The 12,907-nt window shown below is 67.0% G+C and overlaps 1 protein-coding gene across 3 annotated transcripts; it reads left to right on the top strand.

Annotated features, from left to right (window-relative positions):
- Positions 1–136: 136 nt before the first annotated feature.
- DCAF8 (DDB1 and CUL4 associated factor 8) lies at positions 137–12,782 on the top strand. 3 transcript variants are annotated; one of them, XM_074928751.1, is made up of 14 exons: positions 137–262; positions 1,428–1,492; positions 5,395–5,464; positions 5,546–6,219; positions 6,562–6,702; positions 6,960–7,054; positions 8,607–8,717; positions 9,460–9,532; positions 9,881–9,938; positions 10,073–10,180; positions 10,563–10,693; positions 11,504–11,623; positions 11,720–11,836; positions 11,936–12,782. In XM_074928751.1, exons 3-14 carry the CDS (start codon positions 5,416–5,418, stop codon positions 12,047–12,049), a joined length of 1,791 nt encoding a protein of 596 aa, XP_074784852.1. In that variant the 5' UTR covers positions 137–262; positions 1,428–1,492; positions 5,395–5,415; the 3' UTR covers positions 12,050–12,782. The 3 variants fall into 3 exon arrangements, with proteins under 3 accessions (XP_074784852.1, XP_074784851.1, XP_074784853.1); XM_074928750.1 differs by having other exon boundaries at positions 5,392–5,464; XM_074928752.1 differs by lacking the exon at positions 1,428–1,492 and having other exon boundaries at positions 5,392–5,464.
- Positions 12,783–12,907: the final 125 nt, after the last annotated feature.

Raw genomic sequence — 12,907 nt, 5'->3', positions numbered from 1 at the left:
GGGGAACGGAACGGGGCGACCCTACAACAACGCGGGGTCAGGGGTCGCGGCTGCCATGGCGACGGCGGGGCGGGGTCGGCGGTGTCGCGCGGTGTCGCGCAGCGGCCGCTGCCGTAAAGCGGCGCCGCGGCGCCGTAAAGCGTCTGGCGGAGGCGGTACATTAAGATGGCGGCGGCGGTTGGGCCCGGAGCCGGTGGCGGAGAAGCAGCCGGCGGCCGCGGGACCCGCGCCTGAGCGACGGCCGGGAGCTGCCGGGAGTCGGGTCGGTGCGGGGCCTCCCCTCCCTCCCCCTCCCCGCGCTCACCGGCGGGTCCGGCCCCGGCCCCGCGGCCCTCCCCTCCCCCCCCCGCCGGGGGCGGGGCTCGCCCGGGGCCGGGCCGGGCCGGGAGGGCTCCTCCGGGGGGGCCCGGCCCGGGGGGCGTCCCAGCCCGGGCGGTCCCGCCGCCCCCGCGGTGCACCGGGCCTTTGGGGGTGGCCGAGGGCGGCCTTGATACCCCTGCGGGGTCATCGGGCCCCGGGGGGGGCCCTGGGCCTGTGGGGGGCACTGGGGGGTCCCTGCTGCCCCCAGAGGGCCGCTGTGTTTTTGGGGGGGGGGTGTCCCTGTTGCCCTCAGAGGGCCGTTGTGCTTTTTTGGGGGGTCTCCGCTGCCCCAAGAGGGCCGTTGTGTTTTTTGGGGGGTCCCTTGATGCCCCCAGAGGGTCGTTGTGCTTTTTGGGGGGGTCCCCGCTGCCCCCAGAGGGCCGTTGTGCTTTTTGGGAGGTCCCTGCTGCCCCCAGAGGGCCATTGTGTTTTTGGGGGGGTCCCTGCTGCCCCCAGGACTGTGCCTGCAGCCCCCGTGGGGACCCTGCGCCGGGGGGCGGCTGGGGTGGGCTCTCCTGCCCCCAGGGCTGGTTCCTGTTGCCCTGAAGGGCTCATCAGCCCTTGGGAGGGGTTGGGGTCCCTTCTGCCCCCAGGAACAATTCCTGTTCCCCCGTTCCTTTTGGGGGGTACTGGGGGGTCCCTTCTGCCCCCAGGGCTGGTCCCTGTTACCTCTGTCATCGTCTCGGGGGATACTGAGGGGGACCTGCCATCCCCAGGGCCACCCCTGTTGCCCCCAGGGTGTTGCCTGGCCTCGGGGGGGCGCTGAGGGTCCCCTCCTTCCCCCGGGGCTCCTTCCCTGGTGTCCCACTGGTGTCCCGGTGCCCTGAGGAGGCTCCAGGGGTCCCTTCCAGCCCTTGGTCACAATGGGGGGAGCTCGGCTGAGGGTCCCTCCTGCCCCTCCGAGGTCCAAACCTCGTTGTTCTCTCACCTTCCTCATCCCCTCGCTTCCTCCACAGTCCCTGTTGTCCCCAGGGAGCTGGGGGGGGTCCCAGGGAGGGGGGGGCTGTCCCCAGGGCAGGCATGGCCGGACCCCCCGCTGCCGGGCTTTAACCTGTCGTTTCCGTCAGCTGCCAGCGAACCTCCAGCCCCGGCCTCGGCGCTCGCTGCCCGCGGCACCGCCAGCGCCGCGCAGGTGAGTGGGACGCGGCGGGTCCGGCAGCGCTCGCCCCGCGTCCGTCCATCTGTCCCGCGTGCTGCGGGGGTAGGGGCCGCAGGGACGTGTCCTACGCCTCGGCGCTGCGGTCTCGCCCCGCTCCTGCGGGATTTCCTCGGCCTTGGGGCCACCGCGCTCCCCTGGGGAGCCAGGAGCCTCGGTCCCCCGGGTGCTGGACGGGGAAGGGGTGGTGCTGTGTGCTGAGGCTCATTACTGTGGTTAATTAGGCGCTGCTCGTGGTGGGAGCGGGTTTGTGCTCTCCCCTGTGGCTGTGCCAAGGGATGGCCGGGAAAAGCGGTGGGGAGGTGGGTGCTGCGCCCCCCAACCCCACACCGACACGCCCAGGGTGCTCCGGGGTTCTGTGCCTCTGTCATGGACACCGGGAAGCTGCTTCCTCAGCGTCGCCGCTAGGACCCGCCGGGCTCCTGGGTGGGTTTGTCATTAACCAGGGCTCCCCCGAACACGGCCCGATGGCACGTCTCTGCCCACGAATCCGCAAACCGGAGGCACCCGCCCGGCCTGCCCCCGTGAGGGCGTTCGGGGGGGAAATGTGCTCGCTGCAGAAGGTCTATGTGGGGGCTTAAACCCCCCAACACCCTCCTGGGGGGACGGGGGCTCCTCCGCAGCGAGCAAATGAGGTTCCCTCTGTCCAGGTCCAGGAGAAAACTTTCCTTAAATAGAAGAGGCCGAGCGTGACGCCTGCGCGGAGGGACGGGTGTCAGCGCAGGCGCGAGGTGCTGGGAGCGGAGGCGAGGGGCTCTCGGGGGGGTCGAACATGGCCCCGTTGCTCCGCTGCTTTGTGTCGCCCGAGCCGGGCGCGGAGTGGCGGTGGGGCCCGGCTCTTGGGGTGTTTATGGGGCTGTGTAAACATTGGAACGACGGATGGCTGGGGCCGGCGCGGGGGGCGGCGGGACGCTGGCGGAGCGCGGCCGCTCCCGCCGGATTGTGGCGTTGCGGTTGGGGCGGGAGCAGGTTCCGTCTCCCGGGCACGGCCATGGGAGTTGCTGACCGGCGTCGCGCCGGTTTTGGCGCTGGGAGCTGGCGGAGGCAGCCGGAGGCTCTGGCATGTGCAGGGATATTTTTAGGGCCGTCGCGAGGGTCGAGTCAGGCTTCGAGCATGTGGAGCCGGGAGCGCGGATCCTGCCCAGATGTTGCTGCCGGGGCCTGGCACCGCGTGCCCCAAGGCGTTGCTGCCGTGGCGGGGAGCCCTGGCCCGGCGCTGGCGGCTTGGTGACGGCCTCAAACCACTCTCTGGGGCGTCCCGGCTCCCCTGGCCCACGCCAAGCGGGCGCTTGCGGCCTCCCCCCGCCGACGCTGCCCCGTTTGGCAAGGCGGATGCGATCCCCTCGGTGCGTGACCCGAGCGTGGGTTCCCCCGTGTCCGCTCGCTGCCAGTTTGTCCCTGCCTGAGCCCTCGGTGCTGCGGGGCTGCCGGGCGCCGGGATCTCGCTGCCACGCGAACGGCTCCGGCACCTGCGAGCGGAGCTGGTGGGTGGCTGGAGGGGCTGACACGGAGCTGCTGGAGCTGTGCGCTGGGGCGGGCGCAGGCTGGGGTCCCGGTGTCCCCCTGGGTGCTGGCACGGGCCACCTCCGTCCCTGCCCTGAGCTCTGCCCGGGCACCTGGGGGCTTTTTTCCTCAGTTTGCTTAATCTCCTGGCGAGGTTACGGTGCGGTGTGGGTGGATGAGACGTGGAGTCAGGGTAATTATTCGGTGATGGATTCCTTTCCTCTAAAGCGTGTTTCTTATTCCTCCTCTCGGTGAAAAGGCTGCCTGAAAGGGTGTTAATGACGGCTCCCAATAGGTAATTTAGCGGAGAAAAATAACTACCAAGGAGCAAAGTCCAAACCTGGTTCCTTTTGTGCATGCGAAGGCACAATAACCCACAGAGTGAGGTCGACCTCTTGACGGACCTTCCCGGTCCCTCCCAACTCGGCACCGGGAGTCGAGCCGCAGCCATGGGGGGGTTCAGCCTCCTCCTGAGTCACCGGCCTGGCAGGGGCCGGACGAGGGACGGGGCTGCTGCGTGCTCGGAGCCGTCGCTTCCCACCAGCCCTGCCCCAGCTCCTGCCTGCGCCTGCCCGCAGCCCCCCGGGGCCGGCCCGGCCGGGCACGGGGCACCGAGTGATTCAGGAGGGCGCGGGAGGGCTGAGGCTCCGGGGCAGCTCCCGTCCTCCGCTTGGCTCTCCAGCCCCTTCCTCCCCCTCCCTCCTCACAGTGTCCGTGGTTCCGAAGCGATTCCGCACGGGCTGGCAGCGCCAGCTGGGGAGTTGTTAAAACTGAAGCTGCAGAAAACACTTTTATCTTTTTCTCCTGCGCTACTACTCTTGTTATTGAGCGAGCGGCTGCAGTCGGCTGTAGCTCGCTGGTGTTTTCAGTTGCATAAACTTGGTTTCCTTATAAACGCTCCTACGCTGTAAGAGCTTTTATCACGCTTCAGCTGGAGCCAGCCCAGCTGCCCTGGCCAGCCCCGGGCACCCCCGCGGCGCTGCCGGGCGGCGGCGGAGCCATCGGCCCCAGCGTCCCGCTCGCCCCCTCCATCACCCGTTTTTTGGAGGGGCGCCGTGCCCAGGCCTGGGCTGGCGGTGACAGACCCCCCTGGGCAGAGCCTTTCGCCACCTTTGGCTCCCCGGGCCTCCGCTGGTGTTAATCCCCAGTTTGATGAGGATTAGTCCCCAGAGCGTTTGCCGTAATCGGAGTTAATGATGTTCTGGCTTTGGCTTTTCTCTGCGTGTAAACGGGGAACTTTTAGCAGAATCCCTGATGCTGGTTAAGAGCAAGAGCTAAACCAAGTATGAAAAAGTCTGACTAAAAATAGAAGGAAAGTAAAGAACGAGCAAAGCATAAATAATTTTTTTTTTTTTTCCCCCTCCACCTTGGCAAAACCTCTGCTGCTCGTGACTCTGACATGTTTTCCTTCGTGTCTTGGTGTAACCTGGCGAGGCAGCTCTGCTGGTCCTCTCACCCAAAACCACCCATGGGCGATGGGTGCCGTAATCCCGGGGGGGCCCTGCAGCCCCCCGGCACGGAGGCGGCTCCGCTCCGCAGCCGCAGCCCCGCGGGAGCTGCCCCTGCAGCGGGGGGGGGAGCCAGGGCCGCGTTGGACACCGTCCCAGGATGCCCAGGCCTCCCCTCCCCGTGGCGAGGGCTGGGAAATGCCGGGGAGCCAGAAGCGTGCCGCTCTTCGGGGTTCCGTGTGTTCGCGAGGACTTGGGGAACCTCTCCCGGAGCAGCGGGGAGCGCCGGGGACCTGCCGGCCTCGTCCCCTGGCTCTGCTCCCGCCCGCTCCCCGGGAGGAGCCGGGGGCCGGGGACCCCCGAGGTAGAAGCTTGTCCCGGGGGGGCCAGGCGCGCCGCCCTGTCCGTGGCGGGGAGGGAAACGGCCCTTCGGCGACGCCGGGAGGATTTGGTGCGTGGGAAGGTGTTTAAAAATCTGTCGCTGGGGTGGAAAAAAAACCCTCTTGAGCAGCTTTTAACTGGCTGCCTACAGTCTGCAGGTGCCGAGAAGTTTCTCGATACCGTGACTCGCTGCCTCCCCAACCACCTTTCCCCCTCCGCCTGCGATCCGGGCCCGCTCCCCCGTCCCTGCCGGGGCCTGCGCTCGGCGGGGCCTTGCGGTAGCGCCCGCGGGAGCCAGCACCTCCCTCCCCTGAGCCTGGCCGGGCTGGTGGCGGGGAAGTGCCCGTCTGAGCAAGTCCAAAACGAGAGGAGTTGAGGGGACGGCAGCGAGCGGGGCCCGGGGGCCGTGACCGTCTGCCCGGTGCTGCCGCTTCCTCCGCTGATGGTGTTTTCCCTCGGGGAGCAGAGCCCTCCAGCCCGGCCCTGCTGTGTCCCGGGCGCCTGTGTGGCTCCAGCTTCTGCTCTCTCCTCCTCCTCTCGCAGCAGGGTGAGCGCTCGGAAAACGTGATGTCTGATAAAGGAAGCAGCATGGACGGGAAGATGGACATAGCCAATGGTAAGGCTGCCGGCGGGACCGGCCTCCCCGTGCCCGGGGCCTCGCGCTGCAGAGGCTCACGGCCTTGTCTGCACCACGCAGGCAGCTTGTCCAGCAGCCCGGAGGAGATGTCAGCCGAGGAGGGCCGAGAAACCTCCTCCGGCATCGAGGTGGAGGCCTCCGACCTCAGCCTGAGCCTCACCGGAGACGACGTGGGGCCCAACCGCACCAGCACGGAGAGCCGGGACACGGACACGGAGAGCTCGGGGGAAGAGAAGGACTCTGACAGCATGGACGACACGGGCCACTACTCCATCAACGAGGAGAACCGCGCCCTCGACCGCTCGCACTCGGAGGAGGAAGAGGAGGAGGACGAAGAGGAGGAGCAGCGGTCCCACCGCCGCGCCCAGCGCAAGCGTGCCAACCACGACCAAGACTCCTCCGACGACGAGCAGGCGCTGGAGGACTGGGTGTCCTCGGAGACCACGGCGCTGCCGCAGCCCCGCTGGCAGGCGGTGCACGCCCTCCGGGAGCGGGAGCTGGGCTCCAGCGCCCGCTTCGTCTACGAGGCCTGCGGGGCCAGGGTCTTCGTGCAACGCTTCCGCCTCCAGCACGGCCTGGAGGGCCACACGGGCTGCGTCAACACCCTGCACTTTAACCAGCGCGGCACGTGGCTGGCCAGCGGCAGCGACGACCTCAAAGTGGTGGTGTGGGACTGGGTCAGGAGGCAGCCGGTGCTGGAGTTCGAGAGCGGCCACAAGAGCAACGTCTTCCAGGTGAGGAGTGCGGGGGGGCAGCTCCTCGGGGGGCCAGGGGGGGCGGCAGGCCGGTGCCCGGACTGGAAGCGCCTGATTTCAGCCCGAGGGAGGAGGAACGAGGGGGTTAAAGCTCAGGGCTGCAGGAGGAGCCCGGCCGCCCTGCTGCTGTGCTCCAAAATCCACCGGGAGGGCGTGGCCCAGCCAGCTGAGGGCTCGACGCTGATGATCGGAGCACGCGGAGCTCGTGGGGCAGCGCTGCCACCCTCGATTTTTTTTTTTTCCACCCTGTTTCACCCCGTTTCCGTCCCCGCGTAGGCAGCCCCGGTGCTGACAGCCACCTCTCCGCTCCCTCTCTTCCAGGCCAAGTTCCTCCCCAACAGCGGCGACTCCACCCTGGCCATGTGTGCCCGCGACGGCCAGGTCCGGGTGGCCGAGCTCTCCGCCACCCAGTGCTGCAAAAACACCAAGCGCGTGGCGCAGCACAAAGGTGCTTCGCACAAGGTGAGCCCAGACCGGCCCGTGGAGGGTCACCGACACCCCCGGGGCCCCTCCCGGCTCGGCCAGAAATTCTCAAATGCTTCTTTCCAACGTCTGTCGGCTCTGGGGGTGGCCAGGAGGGTCTGGGCGCCCTGCAGAGCGTTGATGGGGGCTTGGTGCTGCGTCGGCTGCTGCCGGTGGCCGACGGTTTGCTGGGAGAAAGGGATCTCGCCACCTTGTTGGGTAAAAAGGGAACCAATGCCCAAGTATTTATCTTCCAGCTGGCCCTAGAACCGGATTCTCCATGCACTTTCCTATCGGCAGGTGAAGATGCTGTAGTCTTCACCATCGATCTGAGACAAGACCGACCCGCCTCGTGAGTATTTCTCGACCCCGCTCCCGTTGCCAGGACCAGGGAAGCTCTGACGGGAGATCCGGGGTCTGGGGGGGCTCCCCCGCGAGCGGGCGGTGCTCGGCCGCGCAGGGCTGAGGGTCCTGCTCGTGCCACTGCGTTTTCACAGCAGCGCGTCCCCGTTCAGCGGGCGTAAAGTGAGAAAACAGATTATTTTTTTTTGCCTTTTGAGCTGCGTGGCCTCCCCTGAGGCTCAGGGTCAGGCCCGAGAGCTTCTCAGGGCCGCCGTCCCACGCGAGGGTGCGGGTGTGATCCCCGCTGGTTAGCGAGCGCGTTTGCACCCTCCCCTGGACGGGTCCGGGTGGGAAACGGACCCACACGCGCGCGGCCAAATGGTGCCCGTGGGTGCCCGTTCACCCTCCCCGGGGGCAGCGACGGGGCCCCGCGCCCCTCGCGCAGGGAAGTGGCTGATGAATCGCGGCGCCCGGGTCTCTCCGCGCTGGCAGCAGCTCGCGGTTCGCCCGACTCGCTCGTCGCATGAGCGCTATTGCAGTTAATTGAAAAACAGTAATTAGCGAGCAGCCGGGTGGTGCGTGCTGGATCTTAACCCGTATCGCCGAGAGATCTGTCGTTTCTGACAAGCCTCCAAAACGAATCGGTGGCGGGTGTTCCAACAGACGCCTGGTTTTGATACCGTGGTACTTTTCCAGCGTAGCGGCGTGTTGTTTGGAAGACGATCCTGCTCAAAACCGAGGGCTCGGGCGCTCGTCTCCCCGCGCTCTGGTTTTATTTGTACGTGCGAGCGCTTTTGTCTACAGCCCTAAACCCATCTGTTTCATAACCAGGACAAAAACCTCCGGGGCGTTTCAAAACAGCCGCGTTTAATCCCCGTCCGCGCTCCCCCCGCCGCTCCCCGGCTCTGGGCCTCCGGGCCAGCGGCGGGCAGGGGTCGGCCCCCCCCCCGGCCCTCGCGGGGCTCCGTGCTGCCCCCCGGGCTCGGCGCAGTGCGGACAGACCGTAGGCAGCTCCCATCTCTCATTAAGCCGCACGGTATAATTAGCAGAAAGAGAAGGTTCTGAGCTGGCTGCGCCTTCCCCAGGATGCTGCTCGGTTTGCGTTCGCGTCTGCGAAGCCGAAATATTGAGCTCCTGGGGGAGGGGGGATGGTGCTGTGTCGGATTTCGTTAGATCTGGGCCTTATTACAGCCAGACGGGCGGGGAGAAACAACAGCGGAGCGTTCCTGCTCTGGAGTGAATCCCACCCTGCCCTCGCCGCTGCCCCTCCGGCTCCTCCGGGCCCCGAAACCCGTCAGACGTTTTGGGGGGAAACGCCAGGGAATGATTTCACTCTGTGCCGTTTCAGTCGCAGACAGAACATGTGCTCGCTTCAGCTGGGAGCCTGAAACGGTTGGGTGGTGATTTTTTTTTGTTGTTGGTGGTGTCTTTTTTTTTTTTTTCTGGGAGTGAGTAAGAGACTCGCGCAGCTCCTGCTTTTCCCATCTGGACCCTGTTTTGAATTCGAGGTGGATTTTTTTTGTTGCTGTTGTTTTGTTATTATTATTCCTCGTCTCTTAAAGGAAACTGGTTGTGACAAAGGAAAAGGAGAAGAAAGTGGGTCTGTACACCATCTACGTGAACCCGGCCAACACCTACCAGTTTGCCGTGGGAGGCAGAGATCAGTTTGTGAGGTGAGTCTCTGCTGGGGGCCCAGGCCGAGCCCCCAGAGTGGACTCCAGCATCCCCGCGGGGGCTCGGTGCCCCCGCGAGCTCCAAGATCTCACAGAAACTCTTCAGTCACTGAAGCCTCCAGAGCCAGTTCTCCCTGACAGCAGGAACACGAGGGGATTAATAGAGGATTTGGATCCCCTGAGGTTTAGCCCTGGGATCCACTGTCCAGCCTGCCCTGCGCGGGGGGCCGTTCCCCCAGGAGCGGGCGATGCCCTTAACGAGCTTCTGATGAACCTGCTCTGGGCCAGGGTGAAGGCTCCGTGACGGGCTCAGTTTCAGCAGGACCGAGCTCTTCTGGTGACAAACGTAACCCCCGGCCTTCGGGCTGTGTCTGTGCGTCCGCCCCCCGGCTCCCCCCGTCAGCGCCCACGTTTTAAGGCAGGACTCGTGCGGCCCGTTTGGGGCAGAGGCGGGTGGTGCGTGCACCGACACCCCCGCTCCCCTCCCCGGGGGACGCCGTGGGGCCGGCTGGTGCGGCGGCAGCTCCCCCCGGCGCGGCGGCAGCTCCCCGGTGTGCCGGCCCCGCGGGGTTCCGTGCGCCGGCAGCACCGCGTGGGCTTACCGACTGCTCAGGCCGCGGCGCCGGTGCCTCGCCAGCCTGGCAGCTTTCGGAGAAGCCCAGGATTGTTGCTCAACACACACGGGGTTGGGGGCCCCAGGCGGTCGCATCCAAGCGCCCGACCCCTGCCGTCCTCCCCCCAGGATTTACGACCAGCGGAAAATAGACGAGAACGAGAACAACGGCGTGCTGAAGAAGTTCTGCCCCCACCACTTGGTGAGCGGCTTCGGGGGGGCACCGGGGGTCCCTCCGCTGCGTGGGGACAGCCGGGGGGGGGTAGGCCGGGACATCCCGCGGTGGCCATCGGCTCTCGGCCGCCGGGCCCGGCCTGGCCGCCCGCATCTGCGGGACGTTCCCTCGGGGGCCTGGCGCGGGCTCCCTGCCTGGAAAACGGCTCCGGAGGCCAAACAAACTGTCCGGGCGTTGGTGGTGGTTTGGTTTTGTTTTTTTCTCTTGACCCAAATCCTCCACCCTCCGCAAAGTCCCGGCGCAGGACGAGGCCGCGGCTCTGCCCTGACCCCCGGCGGGGCCGGGCGGGGGCAGAGCTCTCTGTGCTTCCCGCAGGTGAACAGCGAGTCCAAAGCCAACATCACCTGCCTCGTCTACAGCCACGACGGCTCCGGTGAGCGGCCGAGCCCCCCGCGGGGCCCTGGGTGGTTTGACCGAGCCCTCCGGGACCGGTGTCCCTGGCCGTGGGGCTGGTGGCCCCGGGGTCGCCGCCGCCCGCTCCCTGCTCACATCAGTCCCGTCCCGCAGAGCTCTTGGCCAGCTACAACGACGAGGACATTTATCTCTTCAACTCCTCGCACAGCGACGGGGCGGAGTACGTCAAGAGGTACAAGGGACACCGCAACAACGCCACCGGTGAGCACTGCCCGGGACGGGGGGGCTCGGGGCGTCCCCCCACGTCACTGCCCGGCCCCGGCCACCGTCAGGGCCACGCGCGAGGGGGCCGTGGGGCGCGGCTGCCCCCTTCTCGCTGGGGCAGTCTGGACCGGGGGGGGCGTCCCTGGAGCAACCCGGAAGAATAATCACCTGCTTTTAGCTCATTTCTGCAGCTCCCGGCGTTTCATCTTCCCCTCAAAGACCCTGAACGCACACTGGGGCTCGCAGAGAACGAGCCATTATGTGTCTGGGGACGGAAGATCCGCGCCGTAACCCTGGAAACTCGGCGGCTGCCAGGCAGGAAGCGGATTCGTGGCAGGGAGCTCTGACGGCCTCGGGCTGCTTCTTTCTCTCCTTTCAGTGAAAGGCGTCAATTTTTATGGCCCGAAAAGCGAGTTCGTGGTGAGCGGCAGCGACTGCGGCCACATCTTCCTGTGGGAGAAATCGTCCTGCCAGATCGTGCAGTTCATGGAGGGCGACAAGGGCGGAGTGGTGAGTCCCGGCGCCCTCCCCCCGGGGCCTGGCACCGGCCTTTGGGGTGTTTTTACCCAAAGCTGAGCGGGGGCCGGGGGCCGCTGTCCCCGCAGCTGTGTCCTTGACCAGCCCCATCTGGGAAAGGGGCGCAGCCGCGTCCTCGACCGGCCCCATCTAGGAAAGGGGCGCAGCCGGCACATTCCCAGGCTCCGGCCAACAGCAGCCGCTGGCGGGGGGGGATCGGTGGGTGGGGGGTGACACCCCCAGCGCCGGGCAGGGGTGGGGGGGACAGGGTTTGGGTGTTGCGGGGCGCTCGCTGGCGCAGGGGTGGCCAAGCTCCTCCACAGTCGCCTTTTGTCCGGGCGGCCGCGGCCCCGTGCCAGCTCCAGCTCTCGGCGGCTGCTGGCACCACCACACCCCCCCCACCCCCCCCCGCGGGGCCCGATCCGGCCCCAGGGACCCCCCCCGACAGCCGGAGCTGGGCCTCAGCACCCGGGGGGGATGTGGCCCCTTCCCCCTCGGGGCTCCCTTCCCCCTCGGGGCTCCCCCCTTCCGCTGCGCCCGCTGCCTCTCGGGGTGCACTGGGCTCGGTGCCTCGTGATCAATAAATAAACCTTGGGGTTTGCTGGGGGGGGGTGGCGTGTGTGTGTGTGTGTGTCCCCCTTCCCAGAGCGTGAGGGTCCCACGGGAGCTCATCTCCCCCCCCAGTGTGTGACCTGAGGCCAGGGTGAGGGGCCGGACGGTTTGTGGGTGCCGGGGGTCGCTGCCGGTGCCTTGTTTGGGGTGACGCCCCCCCACCGTTCAGCCCCTCCCGCCGCCCCCCCCCAGGTGAACTGCCTGGAGCCCCACCCCCACCTCCCCGTCCTGGCCACCAGCGGCCTCGACCACGACGTCAAGATTTGGGCGCCCACGGCGGAGAATCCCACCGAGCTGACCGGCCTCAAGGAGGTGAGACCCGGAGAGCGGGCAGGGTGGGGTGGGGGGGCGCCGGGGGGTTCCCTTGACACACCCCCCCCCCCCCAAAAAACCCTCGCTGCACCCCAGGTGATCAAGAAGAACAAGCTGGAGCGGGACGAGGACAGCCTGCACCACACCGACATGTTCGACAGCCACATGCTCTGGTTCCTCATGCACCACCTGCGACAGAGACGCCATCACCGGGTAGGTGCCGGGGGTCTCTGTGTGCCCCCCCCCACTTCTCCCGCTGCTCCCCCAGCCCCTTCACCCCCTTTCTGTGCCCCCCCCTCCCCTCCCCGGCAGCGCCGAAGAGAGCCGGGCGCGCCGGACGGCGACTCGGACGAGTCCCCCAGCTCCTCCGACACCTCGGACGACGAGGAGGAGGGCCCGGACCGGGTGCAGTGCATGCCGTCGTGAGCCCCCCCAGCCCCGGCCGGCGCGGGGGGGGGCCCCGGCCACGCACCGCCCCTACTAACACTTTGAGCTTTGTATTGACTTGTTAAGAACCCCCCCACCCCCTTCCCTCCCTCCTCATCCTCGCAGCCCCCCACACACACCCCCCCAGACCACTGGAGGTGGCCGGGGGGGGATCCCTTCCCTCCCCAGGACCCACGCAGCAGGCGGCGGGGGGGGGCTGGCGGATTTTTGTACTAACGTGGCCTCCTGGTCCCCCTCACCCACTCTTTAGGGAGGGGGGGACCCCCAGCCCCCGGCCCCCCTCGGCGCCAGCCCTCGTGCTCTTCAGGGCTCCCCCCTCCTTCCCTGGGGGGGCTGCGTCCCCTTCTCCCCCCTGTTCTCCCCCCCCTTCTCCCCCCCCCCCGGGGGTGTTTGCAGAGAGATGCTTGTCTAGTTTGTACATATCAGTGATTTGCACTTGGTTTGGCCCTTCTCCGACCCCCCCGACCCCCCCGGGGCCGCGGCCGGAGCCCCCAGGAGCCGGGAAGGTCCTTTAATTTTCTGTTACTTTAAAGGAGATCACGTTGGTGAGGGGGGGGGGGGGGGGCACGGCAGCGAGGGCTCCCCGTCACTGGTAGAGGCCTAATTTTATATGTATTAAAACCAAATCGAACTTGGATGTTATCAAGTTAAAATTATTGTAAAAGTTTGAATATATATTATATATAAATGCAATAAAAACCAACAGAGAGAGGCAGAGGGCTGCGTGTCCCCTTCCCTGGGCCCCCCCCCCCCCACTCCCCACAGTCAGCGTGTCCCCATGCCCCCCCCCCCGTTTCCCCAGGGGTGGATTTTGCCCCTTTTCGCCGTGTTTTCGCC

This window comes from Athene noctua, chromosome 29 (assembly GCF_965140245.1).
Source record: "Athene noctua chromosome 29, bAthNoc1.hap1.1, whole genome shotgun sequence".
Taxonomy (NCBI): Eukaryota; Metazoa; Chordata; class Aves; order Strigiformes; family Strigidae; genus Athene; species Athene noctua.
Note: the sequence above shows the minus strand (reverse complement) of the source record. Positions and strands in the feature narration are given on the sequence as shown.